The sequence below is a fragment of the Mesoplodon densirostris genome, chromosome 19 (assembly GCF_025265405.1).
Source record: "Mesoplodon densirostris isolate mMesDen1 chromosome 19, mMesDen1 primary haplotype, whole genome shotgun sequence".
NCBI lineage: Eukaryota > Metazoa > Chordata > Mammalia > Artiodactyla > Ziphiidae > Mesoplodon > Mesoplodon densirostris.
The window spans coordinates 657,278-680,888 of record NC_082679.1 but is presented as its reverse complement, the minus strand read 5'-3'; the positions used below and the strand labels follow the sequence as shown (position 1 = coordinate 680,888).

At 53.6% G+C, this 23,611-nt stretch overlaps 1 protein-coding gene and 1 long non-coding RNA gene across 3 annotated transcripts; both read left to right on the top strand.

Annotated features, from left to right (window-relative positions):
- The first annotated feature begins 745 nt into the window (after nucleotides 1–745).
- Nucleotides 746–10,925, top strand: LOC132480155 (uncharacterized). 2 transcript variants are annotated; one of them, XR_009530604.1, is made up of 6 exons: nucleotides 746–814; nucleotides 5,712–5,807; nucleotides 7,270–7,651; nucleotides 8,207–8,321; nucleotides 8,567–9,178; nucleotides 10,148–10,925. It is a non-coding gene; the product is annotated as an uncharacterized LOC132480155 (long non-coding RNA). The 2 variants fall into 2 exon arrangements; XR_009530605.1 differs by lacking the exon at nucleotides 7,270–7,651.
- Nucleotides 10,926–12,729: 1,804 nt separating this feature from the next.
- On the top strand, nucleotides 12,730–23,376 carry ZSCAN22 (zinc finger and SCAN domain containing 22). Its single transcript, XM_060084775.1, is given in 8 exon segments — nucleotides 12,730–12,916; nucleotides 13,008–13,277; nucleotides 15,970–16,176; nucleotides 16,179–16,415; nucleotides 17,694–17,697; nucleotides 20,313–20,434; nucleotides 20,437–20,731; nucleotides 20,733–23,376. Coding segments are annotated over 8 exon segments (1,893 nt in total). The 3' UTR covers nucleotides 21,304–23,376.
- The last annotated feature ends 235 nt before the right edge of the window (nucleotides 23,377–23,611 follow it).

Here is a 23,611-nt window from a genome sequence, read left to right as displayed (position 1 = left end):
GCCTTATCATTGAAGGAGGACCAGCATTGCTGTCCCAGGAAGGAAGGCATTTAATCTTTATTTTTAACATGGACATTCTTTACTTCTGGTCAGTGCACCCTTTTCTTTAATGATGAAAGCAGATATACAATGTGTGTGTGATAGGCTGCAAACAGGCTTTAAGTTTTAGTTAGCATAAAAGTAAAGTTAAATCGTGTACAAGCCAGAATGACTTCCCCGTACCTCAATACATGAAAATTTCTTCCATTAATACTTACACGTGTATATGTGTGAGGAGGAAGAGGAAAAAAAGTACATACGTTGCATATCTAAAAGGACACAGGGGGCTTCCCTGGTGGCGCAGTGGTTGAGAGTCCGCCTGCCGATGCAGGGGACACAGGTTCGTGCCCCGGTCCGGGAAGATCCCACATGCCGCGGAGCGGCTGGGCCCGTGAGCGATGGCCGCTGAGCCTGCGCGTCCGGAGCCTGTGCTCCGCAACGGGAGAGGCCACAGCAGTGAGAGGCTCGCGTACCATAAAAAATAAAAAATAAAAAAAAAAAAAGGACACAGGAAACTGTGCCTGTCACTGTATGTCCAGTCCTCCAACCCCCCCGGGGAAGACGGACTGACACGTCCCCACGCTCTTTCCTTGGCGGTGCACTTGGACTTCATTTCCCAGAAGGGCCTTCACCCTATGCCGGCTGTTTCCAGGCACGGAGCGCGCGGGGCCCGCTGGGAGATGAAGTCCCCAACCACCGGCGCTGGGCGGAAGTGGCCTTAGCGAGCCTGCACAGGGCGGCATGCGGGAGAGTAGGTGCGCCCTCCCATTCTGTGGTGAGTCCGCGGTCCCAGCGGGTTGGCGGTGCGAGTGTGAGGAACGAGGAGGCTCGTGTGTGCAGGCGGTGGGGCCCAAGGGGCGTGGACAGGGGCGGCCGGGCTGTGGGGGAGGGGAGAGAAGAGGCGGTGATGCGCGCCAGGGGGTGGGGGTGGGGGAGCGACCTATGCTGGCAGTTGAGACCTCAGTTGTGCATCCGAGCGCGACCCCGCATGTGTGACACCGCCTGTGTATGCAGGTGTGACCTCAGGTGTGTGCCTATATGCCCTGAACCCGTAGCCACCACTCCCCCGTTCACCTCCTCTCCAGCCCCTGGCAACCATTAATCTACCTTCTGTCTCTGTTCTGGACATTTCATATAAATGGGGTCCTACAATATGTGCTTTTGTGTGTGTGCTTTTCTCACTGGAAGTAATGTTTTCCAAGTTCATTCATGTTGTGCTGTGTATCAGTATTTACTTCATTTTTGTAGTTGAATAATATTCTATCGTATGGAAATAGACCAGTTTGTTAACTCAAGCATCGCTGCTGTGAACATTCACACACAGGTTTGTGTGTGGACATATGTTCTCAATTCGGGGGACTGAGGCAGTTGGTTCTCAATTCGGGGGACTGAGGCAATTGGGGAGCCCATGTGTATGGCTGTGGCCACACCCACTCCCTGCTGCCTGTGCTCAGCCAGCAGTACTTCATTTACGAGAATCCCAGCCCTGGGCCCCAAGGTTCAAGCCAGAAGCTTGGAGCCCCACTGCTGTGTGAGAAGTAGACTCTGGGGACAGGAATCCATCCCTGCCAGTGTCACCTACAGCCTGGCTCCTCAGCCTGAGACTAAGACCACTGTCATGTATCTGGTGAGGCCAAGCAGCCCAGAGATGGAGCAGAATGGCAGTTGATGGAGCCCAAGGCACCAGGTGAGGCAGGCGGCAGGGTGGTGGTCACAGGGCTGGACATTTTTCAGAAACCAGATCTCCCTCAAAACATGCCCTTCTCCTTGCCTTCCTCAGCCTAGTCCAGACCACCACCTCCTCACAGGTCTCTGCCTCCCTTTGCCCCTTCCATCTCTCTCCACATAAGACTGGAGGGGTTTTTAACCCTGCATGGTGAGGCCACCCCTCCCCTTAAACCCTCTGTCACTGCCCAAGTCATAAGAGCAGGGTCAGCAAACTCTCCCTGTAAAGCACCAGATAGCAAGGATTTTGAGCTTTGCAGTCCCAAGAGGCAAAAGCAAGGATGTCGTATAGGTTCTTATCTAACAAGAGAGAAAACACACATCCACGCTCTTTTCCTTTTTCCTGGCGTAATCCACGACTTTGTTGATGGACACTGAAATCTGACTTTCATGTAACATTTGTCTTCTTTTCACCTTTCCCCCCCCCCACCAGCCACTTAAAAATGTAAAAACTATTCTTAGCTCACAGACCACACAAAACCAGGCAACGGGGCCGTGTTTGCTGACCCCTGACTTGAAACAAGTTCACACTTCTTTCCATGTCTTCCAGGCCCTGCACGACCTGACTTCTACCTGTTTTCCAGGCCTCCCCTATGGCTCTCCCTTTGCCCATCATTCTCCTCCTCCACCCCACCGGCCACTCAATAGGGTATAAGCTTAGCCATTCAGAGGCCTTCCCTGGCCACCCAAACCCACATTATGCTTTTATCTCTTACCACGTTTGAACACTTTACACTTGTTCCCATTCATCACAAACTGTAAATTTCATGATGTGGTGCCCGGTCTGTGGGGTACTTGTTAATGAATGAACAAACAGCTTCCCACAAAAGGTATTATTACCCCATTTTACAGATAGAAAACTGAGGCCCCAGGGGAATTGAGCAGCCCAAGGTCACCCATCAGGGAGTGGTGAAGGTGGGTTTGATCCTAGATCTGACAGACTCCACTTACCCACCTCTGCTCGCTGTCCCCAGCTTAGCAATGACACCAGGAGGAAGGGCGCCCTGGGCCCCAGGGATCTGCTCACCACTCTCACCCCTGTGGGGAGGGTCAGAAGGCCTCAGTCAGCCGTTCCCTCCTGGGAGTCTCTGTCAGGACCTGAATTCAAGACAGCTGGGACTATGAGTTTCAGCCCTCTTGAGTACTCGCCCACCTGGTAGCTCCACTTCGTCCCCAACCGTCCCTGTAACGAGGGATCCTGAAATGTGCCTTCTGCTGCTGTTACCCATAAGCCTGAGAGAGCTTGGAGCTGAGACTTCAGACTGTTACACAGCATATCATTCACTTTGTACGAAGTTCAAGAATAGGCACAACTCATGCGCTGTCAGAAATCCCAGCAGTAACCACCTCCTAGCTGGGGAGGGCATTGCCTGGAAGGGAGCCAGGAGGGGTCCGTCCATGGTGCTGAAACACCCCAGGGCTGAACTTTCCAACTGGTATCTTTGAGCCACGTTGTACATATTGAAATCTGAATTAAAGAAATAAACTTAAAATCACAAATCTAGTTTCTCAGTCACACCACCTGCGTTCCTACTGCTCAGGAGCCACATGGGGCTGATGGCTGCCAAATTCCATCCTCACAGAAAGTTCTAGAGCTTGATCTGGACGATGGTTACACAGGTGTGTGCATTGCTCAGAACTCATTGAGCTGAGCCCTGATATCTCTCTTTTTAAAAATTACCGTTTGGAAGGCACAGACTCGTCTGACTGCCTTGTTTCAAATCCCCACCTACTGCTTCACAACCTTAGATCTAACTCTTCTGTGTCCCCGTTTTCCCCCACCTGTATAACAGAGGGTAGTGACAGTACCTGATTGTCCCCACATTAGGGAACTGGGCCAGTGTGGCACAGAGAGCCTTTGAGAAGCTCACAGGCTGGGGGTGGCATGGGGCTGCAGCTCAGGGACTCAGCCTAGGCTCAGGGACAGTTTTAGAGGCAGGGTCTGAGGCCAAGCCCCCAAGCATCAAGTCAGAGGGCTGCTTTCTATGGAGCCCTGAGCCCCATGACCACCCCCCCCGCCTTTTTTTTTTTTTTTTTTGCGGTACACGGGCCTCTCACTGTTGTGGCCTCTCCCGTTGCGGAGCACAGGCTCCGGACGCGCAGGCTCAGCGGCCATGGCTCACGGGCCCAGCCGCTCCCCAGCATGTGGGATCTTCCTGGACCGGGGCACGAACCCGTGTCCCCTGCGTTGGCAGATGGACTCTCAACCACTGCACCACCAGGGAAGCTCCTATGGAGCCCTGAGCCCCATGACCCCTTGCCCAGCCTAGGAGCCATGCGTGGATGCAGGGTGTAAAGGCTGTGTGGCCTTGGGCAGCCAAGGCCCTGTGCGCTGTTCCCGTGTTATGTTTCATTTCACAAAGACTTTTCACAGCATAGTACTGTCCATCCTCCCGGAGACTGTCCCTGCTGTACCTACGAGGAAACAGGCCCAGAGCAGGGATATGGGGCCAGAGGCCCAGGACTTCCTGGTCCAAGCATACATCTTCCCCGGGTCACCCTGGATCCATGGTGGCTGTGCAGACCCCTGCACCAGAGCCGAGGTGGTGTGCCGCGTCCCCAGACTAATTCCAGGGGCCCAGATCGCCGCATCTGTCCACGTGAACTCAGGCGTCGTCCCCGCTTGACGCCTCAGTTTCCTTCCTGTCAAATGGGGCGGGTGGTGTTGCCCCACTCGTGGGGGCTGAGTGAGGGTCAAGCAAGCTGACGGAAGGTTCGCACAGCGTGCCTGGCGCACAGCAAACGTTGGGGGCTGTTGGCTCTGTGAGCCCTGGAGGGCGAACAGGAGGGAGCAGGCCGAGGGCAGGCAGCACAGCAGCAAACGCCTGTGGGAGGGTCTGGACTGGGAGGGCCAGGGTCCCTGGGAAAGGGGCCACTGGCTGGCAGGGCTTCTGGGTGAGGGGACTTTGGGGCTGCAGTCCCTGGGGTCTGCAGGCAGATCTGGCCTCCCTCAAGCCCCTCCCCTGCCCTCCCCCAGCTCCTCCCTCTCAGGGGAGGATCAAGGACCATAAGCCTGAGGCCCAGGACACCACATTCCTGGCAGATGCCGTCCACATGAGTCTCCAAAATGCCAATGTTCTCAGCAGGCACACCCATTTCCATTTCTGCTTCTGCACCACTTCACCTGCGAGCTGAACTGGAGCTGCAGACCCCAGCGAGGGTGGGTCCTGGGGCAGGGCCAACCTCCTCCTCTCCCTCCTCTTCCTCCTCCTCTCTTCACCCCAGGGTGGAGCTCAGTGACTCTCACTAATCGAGGGCACCTGGGAGAAACCCTGACCCTGGGAAGATTTGGGACATGGGGTTCTCTGTGGCCACACTGTTTACCAGCCAACACCCAGGCTCGTGACCACATCTAAAACTAATCACCCCCAGCGGCCCCACCTCCAAATACCTTCACATTGAGGGTTAAGGCTTTAACATAGGACTTTGGGAGAGACACAAATATTCAAGTGGGATCACAGCACCCAGTATCAAGGTGATAACAGCGCCAACTCTTGGCTTGGGCCACTTAGCGTGAGTCCCCCCACTCTCTCCCCCATGACAACAGGGTGTTCACATCCTGCTGTTTCCCATGGGGCTGACCCCTGTCAGACATAGCCCCTGGCTGAGCCAATGCGTGTGGTATGTTTCAGAGCCAGTGACATTCAAGGACGTGGCCATGGGCTTCACAAGGGAGGAATGGGGGTTGCTGGGCCCAACGCAGAGGATGCTCTGTGTGAGTGTGCATGTGTGTGTGTGTGTTCATCCCCTGCCTCGTGCCCGGTCACTCACACCCAGATGTGTCCTTGCTCTGTGTCCCCAGCTGGGTCCCCGTTGTACAGACTGGATGCCTCTCCCTGAATCACCAGGGAGAGGGCTTTCCCATGCCTCGGGTCACACACTGCACTACTGTTCAGCCTCCTGGGGCCTGACTGACTTGTAGCAACCCCCTCCTCCTTTGTCACCAGGGACACGACTTCCTGATTCCAAACCAGACGTGATCTCCAAGCTGGAGCAGTGGGAAGACCCGTGGACTGTGCAGAGAGACGTCCCGAGAGGTACAGGTAAGTGAAGGAAGGTCTCTCTATCTAATCATTTTTTAAATTAAATTTCTTTTCTTTTCTCCCAGCTTTACTGAGGTGTAATTGACAAATAACGGTTATATATATTTAAGGTGTACAAGGTTGTATTTTGACATACGTATACATTGTGAAATGATTACCACAATCAAGCTATTGATTCAGAGTTACCGGGGTTTTTTTGTTTTTTCGATTTTTATAAATTTATTTTTTTATTTATGGCTGCGTTGGGTCTTCGTTGCTGTGCACGGGTTCTCATTGCGGTGGCTTCTGTTGTTGCGGAGCACGGGCTCTAGGCGCGCGGGCTTCAGTAGCTGTGGCTCGAAGGCTCTAGAGCACAGGCTCAGTAGTTGTGGCGCACGGGCTTAGTTGCTCTGCGGCATGTGGAATCTTCCCGGACCAGAGCTCGAACCTGTGTCTCCTGCATTGGCAGGCGGATTCTTAACCACTGCGCCACCAGGGAAGCCCAGAGTTACCGTTTTTTCACCGTGGTGAGAACACTTAAGATAAACTGTCTTAGGACATTTCAAGTATACAATGCAGTATTATAACTATAGTCACCATGTTTCAGATGAGTTTATTTCTCCTCCTGGGGCAAGGAGGTGGGGTGTACACCCAACAGAAAAGAGCCAAACCCCTTACTCATTAAGCAATCAGTCCCCCCAGCCCCTGACAGCCACTAATCTGCTTTGTGCCTCTGTATCTGGCTTCTTTCACTTTGCATAATGCTTTCACAGTTCATCAACATCGTAGCACATTATCAGTCCTTTATTTTTTGGGGCTGAATAATATTCCATCGCATGGATAGACCACATTTTATTCATACAGTCTTCAGTTGACAGAGAGTTGGGCTGTTTCCACGTTTTGGCTGTTGGGAACATTCACATACATACAAGTTTGTGTTTGAGTGCCTGTTCTCCACTCTGCTGGCCAGGCCCTGGTCCGGTGAGGGCGTGGCTGTGCCCCCCATGGCATCTGACCGAGGGGATGGCTCTCGGTGGCCTTGGCCCGTGCCTTTCTCTGTTCCCTTCTACCGTTTTCCTTCCTCGCTGTGCAGAAAAAGGTTAACACAGCAGGTCTGAGGCTGCCGTCCTTGGGAGGGCCTGATGCAAGGCTGGCCTTCGGCTGGTGTCTGAACTTGGATTTCGGGAGTGTGGGGTTCTCACCACTCCCTAAATGGTAACAGCGGCTCACTGGGCCTGAACCGTGGGTACCAACAACATGGTTCATACTGGGCACCTGCGTTCCTTCTGGGAGTCTGGAATTTTGGTACGTGCTCTGCGGTGGGTGCCCTTCCTCAGATGCAGGAGCCTCTGCTCGAGGCCGTAGGTTCCGGGCCAGCAGCTCGTTCTGTTGTCCAAGTCAGGCCGCTGGGGCTGTGTCCCCGCGCAGGTCGGCAGTGCACGTTCAGGTCGCCGCTTGAGCACGTTTCTTGCTTACATTTCAGAATCAGAGCCTGGGTCCCGAGCTCCCGACAGAGGGCAGGCTCCAGGGCAGGTGACGCGGGGGCTGCCAGGGCACACACCATCGTGAAGCCACAGAGCACAGAGGCCAGGCGGCAGCGGGGACGCGCAGCCGGCGGGAGCAGAGCCCCGAGCGGAGCCTCGCAGGAGGCTTCCCCAGGCTCGCCTTCCTCACCGAGCATCAGGACACGCGGGCACGGGCGCAAGCTCGCGCGAACCATGTTCGCCAAGAGGGCGTCGCGTGCATTTCAGCCCTGGATCCGGGAGAGGGCGTGTGCGTGGAAGCCTTCGGCTCTTTTCCGGACCACAGTCTCCCTCTAGGAGTCGACGCTGGGGAGGACGCGCCGGCGCGCGGTGGGTGGGGAGGTACGTTTGGCGAGAACGCGTGCCTCGTGGGCTGTCCGCCGAGTCCCGGCAGACGGAAGCCCCACGCGTGCGAGGAGCGTGGGAAGGTCCAGAGGACCCACGCGGGTGAGAAGCTGTTCCCGTGCCTGGAGTGCGGGCGCGCCTTCAGCGCGGGCTCGTCCCGGCCCAGCGCCGGCGCATCCACGGGGGTGAGCGGCCCTTTGCCTGCACCGAGTGCATGCCAAGCTGGACCCTAGACAAGCACCTGAGGGCGCACATGGACGAGCGGCCCTACGCGTGCGGGGAGTGCGGCGGGGCCTTCCGCCAGAGCCGGTCCCTTGGCGGGGGGGGGGGGTGGGGGTGGGGGGAGACCACGCGAACACAGCGGGTGTCAGAAAACCCTCCCTGATCGTTTGGTTCTCATGCGTCAGTGAACTGCGGGACGTGCCAGATGCGGCGGAGACCTGTCCGTCCTGGGTGTGTTGTCCCCCCAGCCTGAGAGGGCCCTGGGAGCGTCAGGAACTTGGGGCTGGTACAGAACAGCCACTGTTGTACTTAATGCACTTCTCCACGCAGGGTCACCTGGTTGGGTGAGAAAGCTGGGCATGGGCCTGGGACCTGTCCTCTGGAGATGCTTCTCCGTGAACTTCAAGGGGAGTCACGGCCACCCCCAATCCTCCCCCATGTGCAGGTAGGTTCCCACGGGTGCCCACTCTCTGGTAGGAAAGATCCACAGGTGTGAATGGTCTTCCTCTCAGCAGGCCTGGAACAGCTCGTTTCAAAGTTTTCGCCAAGGGAAAAGTGTAATTAAAAAGCAAACAAACGAGAAAAAAAAAACTATTTAAAAAAAGTTTTTTTTTTTTTTTTTAGTCCTTTGTGCCTTGCATTAACTCGGGCCATGTGGTTTTTTGTTTCCCACCCCACCCCCCAAAAAAGGAAGCTCTGTGTGCTGGAACGTGGTGTTACCAAGTCCAGCTCTTTAAAGACTGTGCGTCGCTCCTCAGCTTCAGCATGAAGACTTTGTTGAAATCCGCTGCGACGGCGATGCCCGTGTAAGGCGCCCACACTGTGTGAGCACTTTGCAAGTGTTGGCCCTATCTCATCCTGTCAGCGGCCCTGGGATGCAGGCACTTCTATCCCCACTTAGAGCTGAGATTCTGAGAGGTTAAACTGCTTGCCCAAGGCCAGCTGGAAGCCATTCACTGTTCAGGACGGAAATATTAGATGTAGCAGATAAGGAGAGCGTAGTGGAAGTCCATCCATCCCTTTCAGCGGACACCCAGACGTGTTCCCTGTGAGGAGGCGGTGCTGGAACATAAAGCCCCCTTGAGAATTGGGAGACAACAGGAGGATTGAGTCCCATCTGAAGAAGCAGTCGAACCATTTGACCCACTCGAGGCAAAGGCAGCGTGGGAACTGGGCAGCCCTTGCTCAATCCAGACGTCGTTGGTGAAATGCCTGCTGGGAGCCACGAGCTTGTTCCCATCACAGGCGGGGGCCTTTCACTTCCTGTACAACTTTGCTCAGGGCTTCCCTGTGGCCACCAAGGTAAGAACCAACCTCAAGCCCAGCCTCGAAGGCCCTCTACTTCCCCAGCGTGGCCCGCTTTTCCAGGCTCATTTCTCGTCATCCCCCAGGCAGCTTGCGGTGACCAAACCTACCTCCTTCCAGTTCCTTAGGCAGCCCAGCTTGTTCTGGTTTCCTGTCTTCAGCATCAGCTCCAGGGTGACTCCCTGAGCAAGTCAGAGGCCCGTGGCCTCCTCGGGGGCCCCCCACCCTGGCAGCACATCCCTTGTGTTGCTTTTGCCTGTGTCTTTGTTCAGAGCCCCCCTGGGCCAGGAACCCCATTAGCACATGTCCACTCTCTGTGTCCCTATCTCCTGGCACATATGGGGAATGCATGAGTGAGCCAGTGAGACACCGAATACAAAACAACTACTGGGGGGTCCCCCAGACCACCCTGTGGTTTGTGGACAGGGAATGTTGCCTTCATTCCAGTAGACAAAGATCAAGCCATCAGCCAGTGCATGCCTCCAGATGGTGAGCCCTGAGGGGAATTCAGGATGGAGAAAAACAGGAAGCATTCTGTGGATAACACAGAATGTTATCCATTCTGTGCTTTGGATACTGGCCCTGGATAGTTAAGATACATATCTAAGGAATAATTTCACTGAACCCAGACCCTTGCATCTTCCAATACATAGAAAAGCACGAACGTTATTAACTTAAGGTGTCTGTTCTTTGCGATTAGCAGTAATCTTTTGATGTTCGACTACATGTTTTGTCGTTCGTTTGTTTGTTTTTCCAGCAAAAAGACCTTCTCTATATCCTGGCTTCTCCCTTACCTCTTTGAACAATGTTACTGCGAACATTTCTGTATAAGATTTTGTGTGGACGTATGTTTTCATTTCTCCAACTGTTTTCCACAGAGGCTGCATCGTTTTACATTTCCACCAGCAGCGTATGAGGGTTCCTATTTCTCCACATCCTCACCAACACTTGTTACCTGTCTTTCAGATCATAGCCATCCTCTTGGGTGTGAAGTGGCATCACCGTGTGGCTTCGATGTGCAATTCCCTGATGACAGAGGATGTTGAGCATCCATTCATGTGCTTATTGGCCATTTGCATGTTTTCCTTGGGTAAATGTTACTGTCTTTGCCCATTATTATTTTATTTATTTATGTAGACACACTGTGTGGCTTGCAGAAACCACAGATTTTCCCCACCAGCGATGGAGCACAGAAACTAAGATTTTCCCCACCAGCGATGGAACCTGGGCCCTCAGCCGTCCTAACCACTGGCCCACCAGGGAATTCCCTGCCCATTTTTAAATTGGGTTATTTAGGGACTTTGCTGTAAGAGTTCTTTATATATCCTGGATGCAAGTTGTGTTTTTGTGTGTCTGTGTGTCTTTATGTGGGTCTGTATGTCTGTGTGAGCTTAAGTGTGTGGCTGTGTCTGAGCAGGTACAACTTTGCCTCCCACCATGGACATGGAGAAGCAGAGGGCATCATGATCATCTGGGAAGAGGAGAGGGTTTATTATCTCCGTGTTACAGAGAAGGAAGTAGAAGGCCGGATAAATGAAGTCATTTGCCCATAAAAGACTTAAGAGGCAGAACTGGGAATTGAAATCAGCTGGGTCCCTCTCCATAGCCTTTGCTTCCTACTGCATTATGCTGTTTCTTAGCCAGTGGCTCTCAGCCTTGCCTGTACATTAGAATCATCTGGAAATTTTTAAAAGTCTGGATGGGGACTTCCCTGGCAGTCCAGTGGTTAAGACTCCATGCTTCCACTGCAGGGGGCACAGGTTCGATCCCTGGTCGGGGAACTAAGATCCTGCATGCCGCATGGTGTGGCCAAAAAAATAAAAAAGTCTGGATGCCCAGGCCAAACCCAGACCAATGAAATTAGAGTCTGTAATAGGCAAAATAATGCCTCCCCCGCCCCCCAAGTTGTCCACATCCTAATCCTCAGAACCTGTGAGTATGTTACCTTACATGGCAAAAGGGAATTTGCAGGTGGGGAAAGTATCCTGGATTACCAGGTGAGTCCAGTGTAATCACAGGGTCCTCATAAGTGAAAAAGAGATGCAGGAGGGTCAGTCAGAGAAGGGGATGGGATGACGGCGAGGCGGGTGCACAGAACAGGAACGAGGGGAGCCTCTAGAAGGCGGAAGAGGCAAGGAAATGGATTTCTCCCCGAGAGCCTCCAGAAGGAACACAAACGCCAACATGGTGATTTTAGCCCAGTGAGACCCATTTTAGGCTTCTGACCTCCAGAAACCTAAGATAAGAGATTTTTGTTGTTATGAGCCACTGCATTTGTGGTAATTTGTTACAGTAGTGATAGGAAACTAATACAGCCTCTTTCGACACAAACCAGACCAGTTAGCAGAGCCGACTGCACCCATGTGTATAATAGGAAGACGGACATGACGGTTCACAGAAGTGATAGAATAGGAACCAGGACACTCCGGGGGTCCCTTCACTGGTGGGAGGCAAGTGAGGCGTGGAGGCAGGGAGGTATCAAGGCAGGTGCCACAAGACATCAGTGACGTGAAGCTGGGCTTGGTGGAGAGGGCAGGGCTGGAGGGTGGGAAGCAAGAGCTGCCAGAGAGAAAGCCTCTGGTGGTGCAAAAAGGGAGAGGGTCGTGGGCAGAGCTGACCACCTGGATGAGCTGACTGGGCTCAGTGATCGCCTGGCGTGCAAACGGGGCTCAGTGCAGATGTGGTTTATTGTCATGATTGTTGGGGGTGGGCAGCGTGGGGCTGTGCTTTTGACAACAGAAGTGAAGAGGACCACAAAGAAGGCCAAGAAGACCCAAAGAAATGAAGGCCACCAGCGCCACCCACAGGCCAAAGCCCAGCACTTGATGGGTGAGATGGGTCTTCGTTGGGGAAAGTGAAGGATTCCTTGGATTTCGGTGCCCATGGTGTGCCTACCGGTGGTCAGGAAATGCAAAGGGACCGTTTACATAAAATATCCAGAACAGACAAATCCCCAGAGGCAGGAGGCAGATTGGTGGGTGTCAGGGGGAGTAGGGAGTGACTGCTAATGGGCATGGGGTTTCTTTTGGGGGTGATAAAAGTGTTCTGGACATAGATAGTGGTGGTGGTTGCACAGCCTTGTAAAGATACTAAAAACCATTGAATTGTACACTGTAGAAGGGTGAACTGAAGGTATGTGAATTACAGCTCCAGAAAAATGGTAAAAAATTTTAAAGGGGAAAGAAAATGGAAAGAGGACCAGGTAAAGAGGCACTGTGACCACATGGTTGCAGCGTGTCACACACATTCCATACATGATACACAGCTTCCCACAGCATCCACACCCCTCACACCCCCCTCACACCTCTCACCTCACACCTCACCTCCTCACACCCACCTCACACCTCTCACCTCCTCACACACCCCTCACCTCCTCACACACCCCTCACACCTCTCACCTCACACCTCACCTCCTCACACCCACCTCACCTCACACACTCCTCACACACCCCTCACACCTCTCACCTCACACCTCCTCACCTCCTCACACACCCCTCACACCTCTCACCTCTTCGCACACCCCTCACACCTCTCACCCCCCACGCACCATGCACGGTTCCGCCTCCCGCACACCCTCCGGCCGGGTCATCCACACACCGCCACCACTGCCCCACAAAGTCACGGCCGCTGTCCCCACGGCCCATGCACCTGGCCGGACTACAACTCCCGGCGTGACCCCGGGCTGCTGGGGGGTGGGGGTGGGCGACGCGGCGCCTTCTGGGAATTGTAGTCCAGGTGGGCGGGCAGTCTCACGAGCCGGGGCGCCTGAGACGCGGCGCGTTCTGGGAGCTGTGGTCTCAGCTGGCGCGCGGACTCCTCACTCCAGCGCCGCCGCGTCGCCTCCCGGAAGCGTCCGCCCGCGCGCCAGCGGGTGAGGTGGGTCTGGGTGGGGTTCCTCCCGGATTGCCGGAGAGAAACTACGGGAAACCTCGAGGCGGCGAACGCCTGCGGTGGTCTAAGCGAGATGTGTGGGACCGACACGCGCAGATGGGGAGCGAGGGGCTGACCCCGAGCCGCGCGTGGACCGACAGACGGACAGACCGAGTGTGGAACTCTGTTCCAGTGCGGGACCGGCTGACTGACCAGTTGTATGTGTGTGTGTGTGGTTGTGTTTCTGTGTCTGACTCGTTTTGGTGTGTTTCTGACTGACAGGCTGGGAGCGTGTGGTCGGCTGATAGGATGTCTGACTGACCTGATCAAGTGTGCGACTGACAAGTTGTTTGAGATTTTGTCGGAGGGTTGTGTGTTGTGCGTGAGAGGGTGTGTCTGTGACTGACTGTGATTTCAGGCGTAACCGAGAGTCTGTGTATGTGGCTGGCTGAGACAGTGACTGATGATTATGAACGACTGGCGATGCTGTGAGCTCCTGTGTTTATTGGACTGACTATGAGTGACACTGAGAAAGTTTGGGTGCAGGGGTATATTCTGGGATATGACTGACAGACTATGCCTGAGGTAGGGTGTATGCATGTAACTATGCGATTGCCTGGGATTTGTCAGGGGGACTATATTTGGATGATTTGCAGGGAGTTTACCAAGTATGTGACAGAGAGTTTGTCTGCAGCTGAAATTATGTGACCTGCAGTCACCCAGCTGCATTGATGCCCACTAGCACCTTCTGTGGACTTAAGCCTGGCAGGGGCTGTGGAGTCATCAGATTGGGCATGTACTGCATGTCTGCTGTGTGCCAGGCCTGTTGTCAGGACGGGTACAGGACGGAGCAAGAAATGAAAGAACTGCTCTCCTAAGTGGGTTAAGCAGCTGTGGACAGGGGACCTCGACCTGATGTGAGGTCAGCACGTTGGGGGTGAAGCTGATCATGGTTCACGTCCCTGTGTCTCAGAGACTGTCCTCAGGGATTTTCCAAAACAGCAGTTTCAGGGGTACACAAGGGAGCTCGGAAACTGTCTCCGTATTTACTGTCAGTCCTGGCAACCCCGTTCCCCCTCCTCTGAACAATGATTCCCTGCCTCAAGCTCCGCCTTTCCTGGTCCCTCCGTTTTCTCAGCACCTGTTCACTGTGCACTTGCTATATAGGCACTGCGACTCCAGCATGCCCAGTCTCTCTGGGGAAACAAGGTTAGAGCACAGAGCTGGGGGAGAATGACCCGGGGCACTCAGAAGGATACTTAGCCTGCTCCCAGGTGCTGGGACAGCTCTTGGAGAAGATGACAGCTAAAGTGGGGCCTGGAGAACTAGGAGAAATTGCTCAGGTGCAGAGGGGGATTTTAGGACAAGAGACTAACAGGGACAAAGGAATTCAGGAGTTGGGATAATGGCAAAGGCAAGGTTGCAAGAGGCCCAAGTAAGCTTTACAGTGGAGTTAGGGGCTAGAGCACAGCTTTGCCAGAAATCACCAGCTGCCACTGAAAGGTTTCAGGATTGAGATCTTGTTGTATTCGTGTTCACTTCTCCCTGTGCCCAAGGTCATGGCTCCAGTGCCAACAGTTGTTATCTGTTATTTTGAGTATTACATCCTAGCAGGTGTAAAGTGATATCTCCTTGTGCTTTTGATTTGTAATTCTCTGGTAGCCGATGATGTCGATCATCTTTTCATGTGCTTGTTGGCCATTTGTATATCTTCTTTGGAGAAATATCTAGTCAAATCCTTTGCCCATTCTTTAATTTAGGATTATTTGTCTTTTTATTATGGACTTGTTCTAGATACAGGTCCCTTATCGGATATATGATTTGCAAATATTTTCTCCCATTCTGCGGGTTGCCTTTTCACCTTTTTTTTTTTTTTTTTTTTTTTTTGCCTTGTCACACAGCTTGCACGATCTTAGTTCCAACTCCTAACCACTGGACTGCCAGGGAATTCCTCTTTTCACCTTCTTGACGGTGTCCTGCAAATCACAAAGGTTTTTAATTTTGATGAAGTCTAGTTTATCTATTTCCTCTTTTGTCACTTACCTAAGATGGCTTTGCATTATTTTTGAGTGTATGTGGAACACTGACCACAAAACCATACACTGGGTCACAAACCAAGTCTCAAACCAGCAAATTTCAAAGGATTAAAACTGACCAAAGCACATTTTCTGAGCACAGCAGAGTTAATCTGGAAATCAGTAATAAAAAGACTATCAGAAAACTCTGAATTGTTCGGAAATGAAGCAGCAAAGTTCTAAGTAACCCATGGTTCAGGAAGAACCCAACAGAGAAATTAGAAAATAGTTTTAACTAAATGATAATGAAGATGCAAAACCGAACTTGTGGGTGTACAGCTAAAGCTATGTTTATAGGGAAATTCATAGCCTGAAATACATGTATTAGAAAAGAAGAAAAGCTGAATATCAGTTGTCTAAATATTCATCTCAGGAACTACAAAACAATTAGCAAGTAAAGTAAGGGAATGCCCCTGTGGCTCCCAGGGGAGTGGGTTGTGTGTGAGATGGAAGACAGACCTGCTCTGTGTGGGAGGAGCATAGGCCTGAAGCAGACTGGCCATGGGCTCAGGCTACTGGGGTTTGTAGCTCAGCAGCCACCCTTCCTTTCACTATCTGGGAAACTCTGGGCAAATCTCTCTCCTGTCTGTCTGTCTTTATACCATATAATGAGAGAAAGCCCCCACCTCCTGAGTTTGTTGTGAGTTTTGAACGAGTGACTGGATGCAAGCATTTAGAAAGGTGCTCAGCACCAAACGGGCGCTGCCCTGATTATTTTGATCATCTGTGACTCTGTGAGAGTGAGTCACATCTCACAGGCCCCAGGCCCGCATCTGCCCTACTCGGCAGCCACAAGGCAGGGCCCCAAGTTCACAGGATGACCAAGTTCTGATCTTCCTGCAGACCCAGTTCCAAGGCTCCAGCCATCCCATATCTCACTGGAGGTCTGCTGCCCAGTGGCCATCCCCAAGAGCCTTGTGAGCCCGGTGCCCTGGGAACAGTATGACTTTCTGCGAGTGAAGGTCGAGGATGAGGAGGCCAGCTTCTCTCAGGTCCAGGAGTCTAACTTTGGCCACACCTCCCACCCTGAGGCTGCGCGTCTGTGCTTCCGACTCTGAGGAGGCTTCCCCACCCACGTGAGGCCCTGGCCCGACGCCGGGAGCTGTGCCGCCTGTGGCTGCGGCCCGAGGCGCACTCCGAGGAGCAGATGCTGGAGCTGCTGGTGCCGGAGCAGTTCCTGGGCGCGCTGCCCCCCGAGATCCAGGCCTGGGTGCGGGCTCGGTGCCCCGAGAGTGGCAAGGAGGGTGTGGTGCTCGTGGAGGACCTGACTCAGACGCTGGACGAGAGAGGTGAGGGGGTGACGGGCACACGGCGCAAAGCCTGGACTGGAATGCTGGGGGCACAGGTTTGCACTTGGGGGCACTCGCCCAAACCCTCACACGCTGCGGTCAGCAGGTCTGTTTTGACTGCCGGTGACCAAAAGCGCAGCTCACACTGACGGAAGCCAAGGAGGGAGGTTTCATGGCTGTGTATCAAGAGCTCAGGTGACGGCATCAGGGTTCTCTCGTTCTCCTTTCTTTCTCGGTTGAGTTTTCCTACGTTAGGCTCATCTTTAAGTAGCTTCTGTCCCCAGGGGGACACAGTTGGCCCAGCAATCTCATGCTTGTGCCTTATCAACTTAGGAACCTCACGGGGAGAACAGCGAAAGATCCCCGAGCTGAGCTGAGCTGAGCTGGTCGGGGTCCTGTGCTTGTCTTTGACTGACCAAAGCCCCAGGGACTGATGTGAGCAAGGGAAGTTCCCCAAAGGAAAACCAGGCTGCTGCTATCAGATAAGGGGGCTGGATGCCTGGGGCTGGGGAGAGGGCAGAAACGCCTTGTGTCCCCACGCACCCCCTCGGAGCCCTCCCTATGCTGACCTCCAGCATCTGGGTGAGACAGACCGGCCCCAGGCCAGAGTGGGCACCATTGCTTAGAGACCCACTCAGACGTCGCGGCCCAGGGAGGCCCCATGGGACACCAGGAGGACCCAGCCCCACCTGATGGGAGCGTCTGGTGGGGTGGGTGTGCCAGCAACCAGGGCGGAGGTCGTGGGCAGGGAGACCATGGAGTCTGGGCTCAGGAGAATCATCGAGGCTTGGTACGTCCAACCACTCCTCTGCCTCCTCCTGGCTGTGTGTTTCTTTTGTGCCTCAGTTTCCCTGTCAGTAAAATGGGGATTGTAGTCCTAATACTTAGCTCAGCGTCATCGAGAGGTGTGAACAAGGCAGTCTATGCGGCCTGTGAAACGGTGCCTGCCCGAATCAGACGCGTGGTAATTGGAGCTGTTAGGAAAACGTGTTCTGCTCCCTGAGAAGCGAACCTTTCTGAAAGACCTTGTCAGCTGCGCTCCCTTGGCCCCGTCAGCTATGCCGAGACAGGACGGGGGAGGAGGGAGGGCGCGGCCCCATGCTTGTGTAGGGTCAAGAGAGTCTTCAGGGAGAATGCAAAACGGCACTGAAACAGCAAGAAAGAGCCACACTCCAGGCAGAGGGAATTTTGAGAGGCAAAGGCCCCTGGGGTATGGTATGCACTGCTGCATTCTGGGAAGAGCAGGTGGTGCAGTGTTTCTGGAATAGAGGAAAAAAGGGTGGTCGGGACCCAGCATGTGGCTAGGGAGGTTGAGGGACTTAGGGAACACCTGTGGGTCTAGAGGAGGAGATTCTAGAGCTGAAATCCCGACTTGGCCACTAGCTAACTGTGTGACCTTGTACAAGCGACTCAACCTCTCTGAATTAATCATGTGGTCTTGTACCAGTTACTCAAGACCTCCCCTCAGCTGGGCCTCAAGTTTCCTTGCCTGAGACCCAGTTGTCCAAGTGCCCCTTTCTGAGAGCAGAATGAAGCTGAAATGCGGCAGTGGGAGTTACCCGTTGCACTTGGAGCCGAGCCCAGAACAAGAGCCTAACGGCGGCCAGCAGCCCTGGGAGGCAAGCAGAATAGCATCCCGCTCTTGCAGATGAGGAAACTGCGGCCCAGACGAGGGCAGGACTACCCAACCCTTGGAGCTGGCGAGCGGCAGAGCTGGGGCCCCACTGTGGATTTAACCAGCAGTTATTCCGGCCACACACACACCCCCCCACTTCCTGGAATCTGTCCAGTAAACGATGTCCAGTCAGGCGTGCTAAGGTGTTCTGTGTACCCGTCAAGGGCAGGTCCGTTCAGGAATGCTTCTACCTGGTACACAAGCCAATCTCCAGCTGCCGCTCAGCCATGCGCTGCCTTCACAGCACATTATAAAGAGCAGGCCTCAGGCTTCCCGGGGGCTCAGGGAGGCCAGGTGGAGGCATCACCCACCCACCACAGCAGCAGGTGTCTACTTGGGGTTCAAGGTAGAGTCTACTGCATCCTGGATTGACTCCCTCATTCAGCCGGTGTTTACTGAGCATCTGCAGATGCATCCAGATCCAGGTGGCGGGGACGGAGCCCAAGCCTGCCCAGGGGAGCAGGTACACAGGCGCCTGGCGCGCTCGCTCTCTCCCCCTCTCCCTCCCTCTCTCAGATCCACTCCACCTCAGGGTTTTCTTCCTGACAGTTGTGACAAAATCAGGAGCCTTAAAGAAAGGAGAGTCTGTGGTGGGCGGTTTGAGGGGTGGATAGAAACATGTCATGCAGGCTTTTTTTTTTTTTTATTGAAGTATAGTTGATTTACAATGTTGTGTTAATTTCTGCTGTACAGCAAAGCAATTCAATTATACACGTGTGTACATTCTTCTTTATATATATATAAATTTATTTATTTGTTTATTTATTTATTTTTGGCTGCATTGGGTCTTCATTGCTACGTGCGGGCTTTCTGTAGTCGTGGAGAGCAGGAGCTACTCTTCGTTGCGGTGCGCGGGCTTCTCATTGCAGTGGCTTCTCTTGTTGCGGAGCACGGGCTCTAGGCGCACGGGCTTCAGTAGCTGTGGCACGTGGGCTCAGTAGTTGTGGCTCACGGGCTCTGAAGCGCAGGCTCAGTAGTTGTGGCTCATGGGCTTAGTGGCTCCGCAGCATGTGGGATCTTCCCGGACCAGGGAACAAACCCGTGTCCCCTGCATTGGCAGGTGGATTCTTAACCACTGTGCCACCAGGGAAGTCCCATACATTCTTTTTAAAATTCTTTTGCATTATGGTTTATCCCAAGATATTGAATATAGTTCCCTGTGTTATGCAGTGGGACCTTGTTGTTTATCCATTCTATATATAATATTTGCATCTGCTAATGCCAAACTCCCAGTGATATCGTATGGTATTTGTCATTCTCTTTCTGACTTACTTCACTTAGCATGATAATCTCTAGGTGCATCCATGTTGCTGCAAATGGCATTATTTCATTCTTTTTTATGGCTGAGTAATATTCCATTGTCTATATGTACCACATCTTCTTTATCCATTCATCTGTTGATGCACATTTAGGTTGCTTCCATGTCTTGTCTATTATGAATAGTTCTGCTATGAACATAGGGGTATCTTTTTGAATTATAGTTTTGTCTGGATATATGCCCAGGAGTGGTATTACAGGATCATATGGCAACACTATTTTTAGTTTTTTGAAGAACCTCCACCTGTTTTCCATAGTGGCTGCACCAATTTACATTCCCACCAACAGTGTAGGAGTGTTCTCTTTACTCCACACCCTCTCCAGCATTTCTTATTTGTAGACTTTTTGATGATGGCCATTCTGACTGGTGTGAGGTGATATCTCATTGTAATTTGGATTTACATTTCTCTAATAATTAGCGATGACGAGCATCTTTTCATGTGCCTATTGGCCATCTGTGTGTGTGACGCCGGTTTTTTTTTTTTTTTTTTTTTTTTTTTTTTCCTTTTTGCGTTATGTGGGCCTCTCACTGTTGTGGCCTCTCCCGTTGCAGAGCACAGGCTCCGGATGCGCAGGCCCAGCGGCCATGGCTCACGGGCCCAGCCGCTCCGCGGCATATGGGATCCTCCCAGACCGGGGCACGAACCCGTATCCCCTGCATCGGCAGGCGGACTCTCAACCACTGCGCCACCAGGGAGGCCCTGTGACACCGGTTTTGATGGTGTGGGAGGACAGCACTGTGCCCTTTTGTCATCCAAAACACCAAATGAGAAACTCTCCTTTGGAAATGGGGCCAAATATCAGGAGTGGCCCACATCTCCCCTTTCAGAGTGAGGCCAGGGCCCAGCAGAGAGGGGAGGCCTGGTATGGAAAAAGTGGTGACACTGTGGTTCGGGTTGTTACAGGCTGGTGCTGGGATCTGAGCTCTCAGAGGCGAGCTGTAAGCAGAGCAATTCGGATGAGTCAGAGCCGTTGGACAGGGCCACTGAAACCCTGGTAGGAGAGCTTTCCCCAGGACCCACCTTGGTGATGCCTGCGAACCTGAGGGCAGCTCAGAGAGGCAGGCTGGACTCTCAGGGAAGATGTGGACAAAGTCTGTCACCCAAGAGATGGATTTCAGGAAAACTTCAGGGCCTCACAAGGGCGCCCTCACAGACCAGCCCGGCTGTGAAGCTGGTGCTTTGGAGGACAGTCCCAACGTGTGGCCAGACTTCACCTCCCAAGAGAAGACTCCTTCCAGAGAGAAAGTGGATCCACTGGATGGTTATGGCACAGAGCCTCCAGGCACGTACTTGGGGAGGAAGCCCTCCAAGTGTGGTGAGTTGGAAGACGTTCCGGAGCCCCTTGGCCCTGGAGGCCCAGCAGAAGAGCCATGCTCGGAAGATGCCCCACACCTGCAGTGAGGGTGGGAAAGCCTTCAGCCGGAGTGCACACCTGGCCCAGCACCAGGTGGTCCACATGGGGGCCAAGCCCCACGAATGCAAGGAGTGCAGGAAGGCCTTCAGCTGGCTCACCCACCTGACCCAGCACCAGAGGATCCACACCGGGGAGAAGTCCTATGCGTACGAGGAGTGCGGCAAGGCCTTCAGCCAGAGCACCCACCTGACCCAGCACCTGCTCACCCGCACAGGGGAGAAGCCCTACAGGTGCTACGCCTGCGGCTGAGCCTTCAGCGACTGCTCGGCTCTGATCCGGCACCTGAGGATCCACTCTGAAGAGAAGCCCTGTCAGTGTCAGGTTTGTCCAAAGGCCTTTGCACAGAGCTCATCCCTCATCGAGCACCAGAGGTTCCACACGGGGGAGAAGCCCTACAAGTGCAGCGACTGTGGGAAGGCCTTCAGCCACATCTCAGCCCTCGTGGTTCACCTGCGGATCCACATCACCGTCCTGCAGTGACCGAGGAAGGCTCCCCACAGTGGCTTAGCATCGAAGAGAAACCTGAGTTCTGAAAGAGCTGGGAGGGGCAGGGTGGGTGACTGATGAATCCCCCCAAATTACCAGATGCTAAAGGGCAAACTCTGGGGCTGTCCGGGAACAACTCTTCATTCTGGGACCCAGATGGAGGCCCCTGATGAACATAAAGCTATTCAGGTCATCTGGCGAAGCTTCCAGAAGGCTCCTGCTGCCCTCCATACCCCACTCAAGCCCATCTCAGAGAGAGGACAGCTGAGCTGAGGATGTGGATTGGTCCTCGGAGCCAAGGCAGTCAGGGTCAAGTTGCTCTCAGGACTCAGTGGTCCCTGGATGCTTGGGGTGGGGAGGCTCCAGCTTCACATTCCCACATGGCGTCTCTTCTTGCCTGTTCCTCTCCCGCGTAGCCCAGGAGGGACACCTGCCCACGCCCACCTCTGTGCCTTCACACATGCTGTTTCCCTCCACCTGTTCATGTCTGACTCCAAGGCCAGCTTGTGAGGCTGCCTTTTTCAGACCCTCAGCCTCTATCACATCTTCTGTGTCCTAAGGTTACGGCTGGCCGCTTGCCTGGCATCCGTTTCTCCCTCCCTTCTCCTTCCACATCCCGCCAGTCGTCAGCCCTGCTGGTTTTACCTACAACCACCTCTGCTCCATCTCCTCCGCCTTTGTTACCTTCTGCAAGCCCACATCACCTGTCACCTGGCTTCCAGCAGGGGCCTCCTTCCTGACCCCTTCCTGCTTTCATCACACACACATCACACACCACACACATCCCAGACCACACATGTACACACCCCATGTACATACACACACCACACACATCCCAGACCACACACACACACACACACCACACACATCCCAGACCACACACATCCCAGACCACACATCTACACACACCACGTACATACACACACCACACACACACACCACACACATCCCAGACCACACACATACACACACCACACACATCCCAGACCACACACATACACACCACACACATCCCAGACCACACACATATACACACCACACACATCCCAGACCACACATATCACAGACCACACACATCGCAGACCACACATCTACACACACCACGTACATACACACACCACACACATCCCAGACCACACACACACACACACACCACACACATCCCAGACCACACACATCACAAACCACACATCTACACACACCACGTACATACACACACCACACACATAATACACACACCACACACATACCACACACCACACACATACACCCACACCCACACACCACATACACACACCACACACATACAGACTCCACACACATACCACATACCACACACATACCACATACCACACACATCCCAGACCACACACATACACACACCACACACATCCCAGACCACACACACACACACACCACACACACTCACCACACACACATCACACACATCACAGACATACACACCACACACACACACACACACACACACACCCCATTGTTTTCTTTTCCACACCAGCCTCCAGCAGGCTCTTTCCACAGCCCAAATCCGATTGTATCTCTCCATGTGGGAAGCTTTCCACTGCATCACCTTCTACAGCAAAGCTTCCTGAATGGGTTACAAGTTTGCCAAGATATAAGTTGCTTTGGGTGCCAAGCCGTCTCTCCAGTTACCTTCCTATGTGTGTAGGAATACTGTCATTTTTCTGTGTGTGCAGTGAAGATGGTTTCCAAGTACTGCCCTGCGGGATAAACCTCAGATCCGTCACCTGCTGTTCACGGTCATCCGTGACTGGCCCCCAGCCTTTGTCTCCCGTGGCCACACCTCCCACGCACCAGCCACACGGAACAACGTGCGGTTCCTGAAGAAGCCACCCTTTTTCCCGCGAACGTGCCTTTGTGCCTGTGCCTGGAACCCGCCTCTCTCCTTCCCTCCAAGAGGTTTCCAGTGTCCCTCCCCAGCCACCTCAGACAGCCTTCAGCTCGCCCCCTGTGCTTCCAGAGCGCCTCCCCCTTGCTCCTCTTAAGCCTCCTGTCATATTATATGTACTCCTTACAGAGCTTGGAAACTGTGTTTCCCAAGGACACTGTGAGCTTCCAAGAGCAGGGGCCATGTCTTATTCTCAGTATCCACAGCACACAGGGCAACAGGCCCTGACCCATGTCTGCTGAATGCATGACTGACGCCTTCCCGGAGGCGGTCACCACGCTCCACCCTACGTCGTCCTTATAGATGTTTACGTGGCTCTCTCCCCCACACCAACTGTGGGCCCTACAGGGCAAAACAATCCAGTTTCTCCAGGGC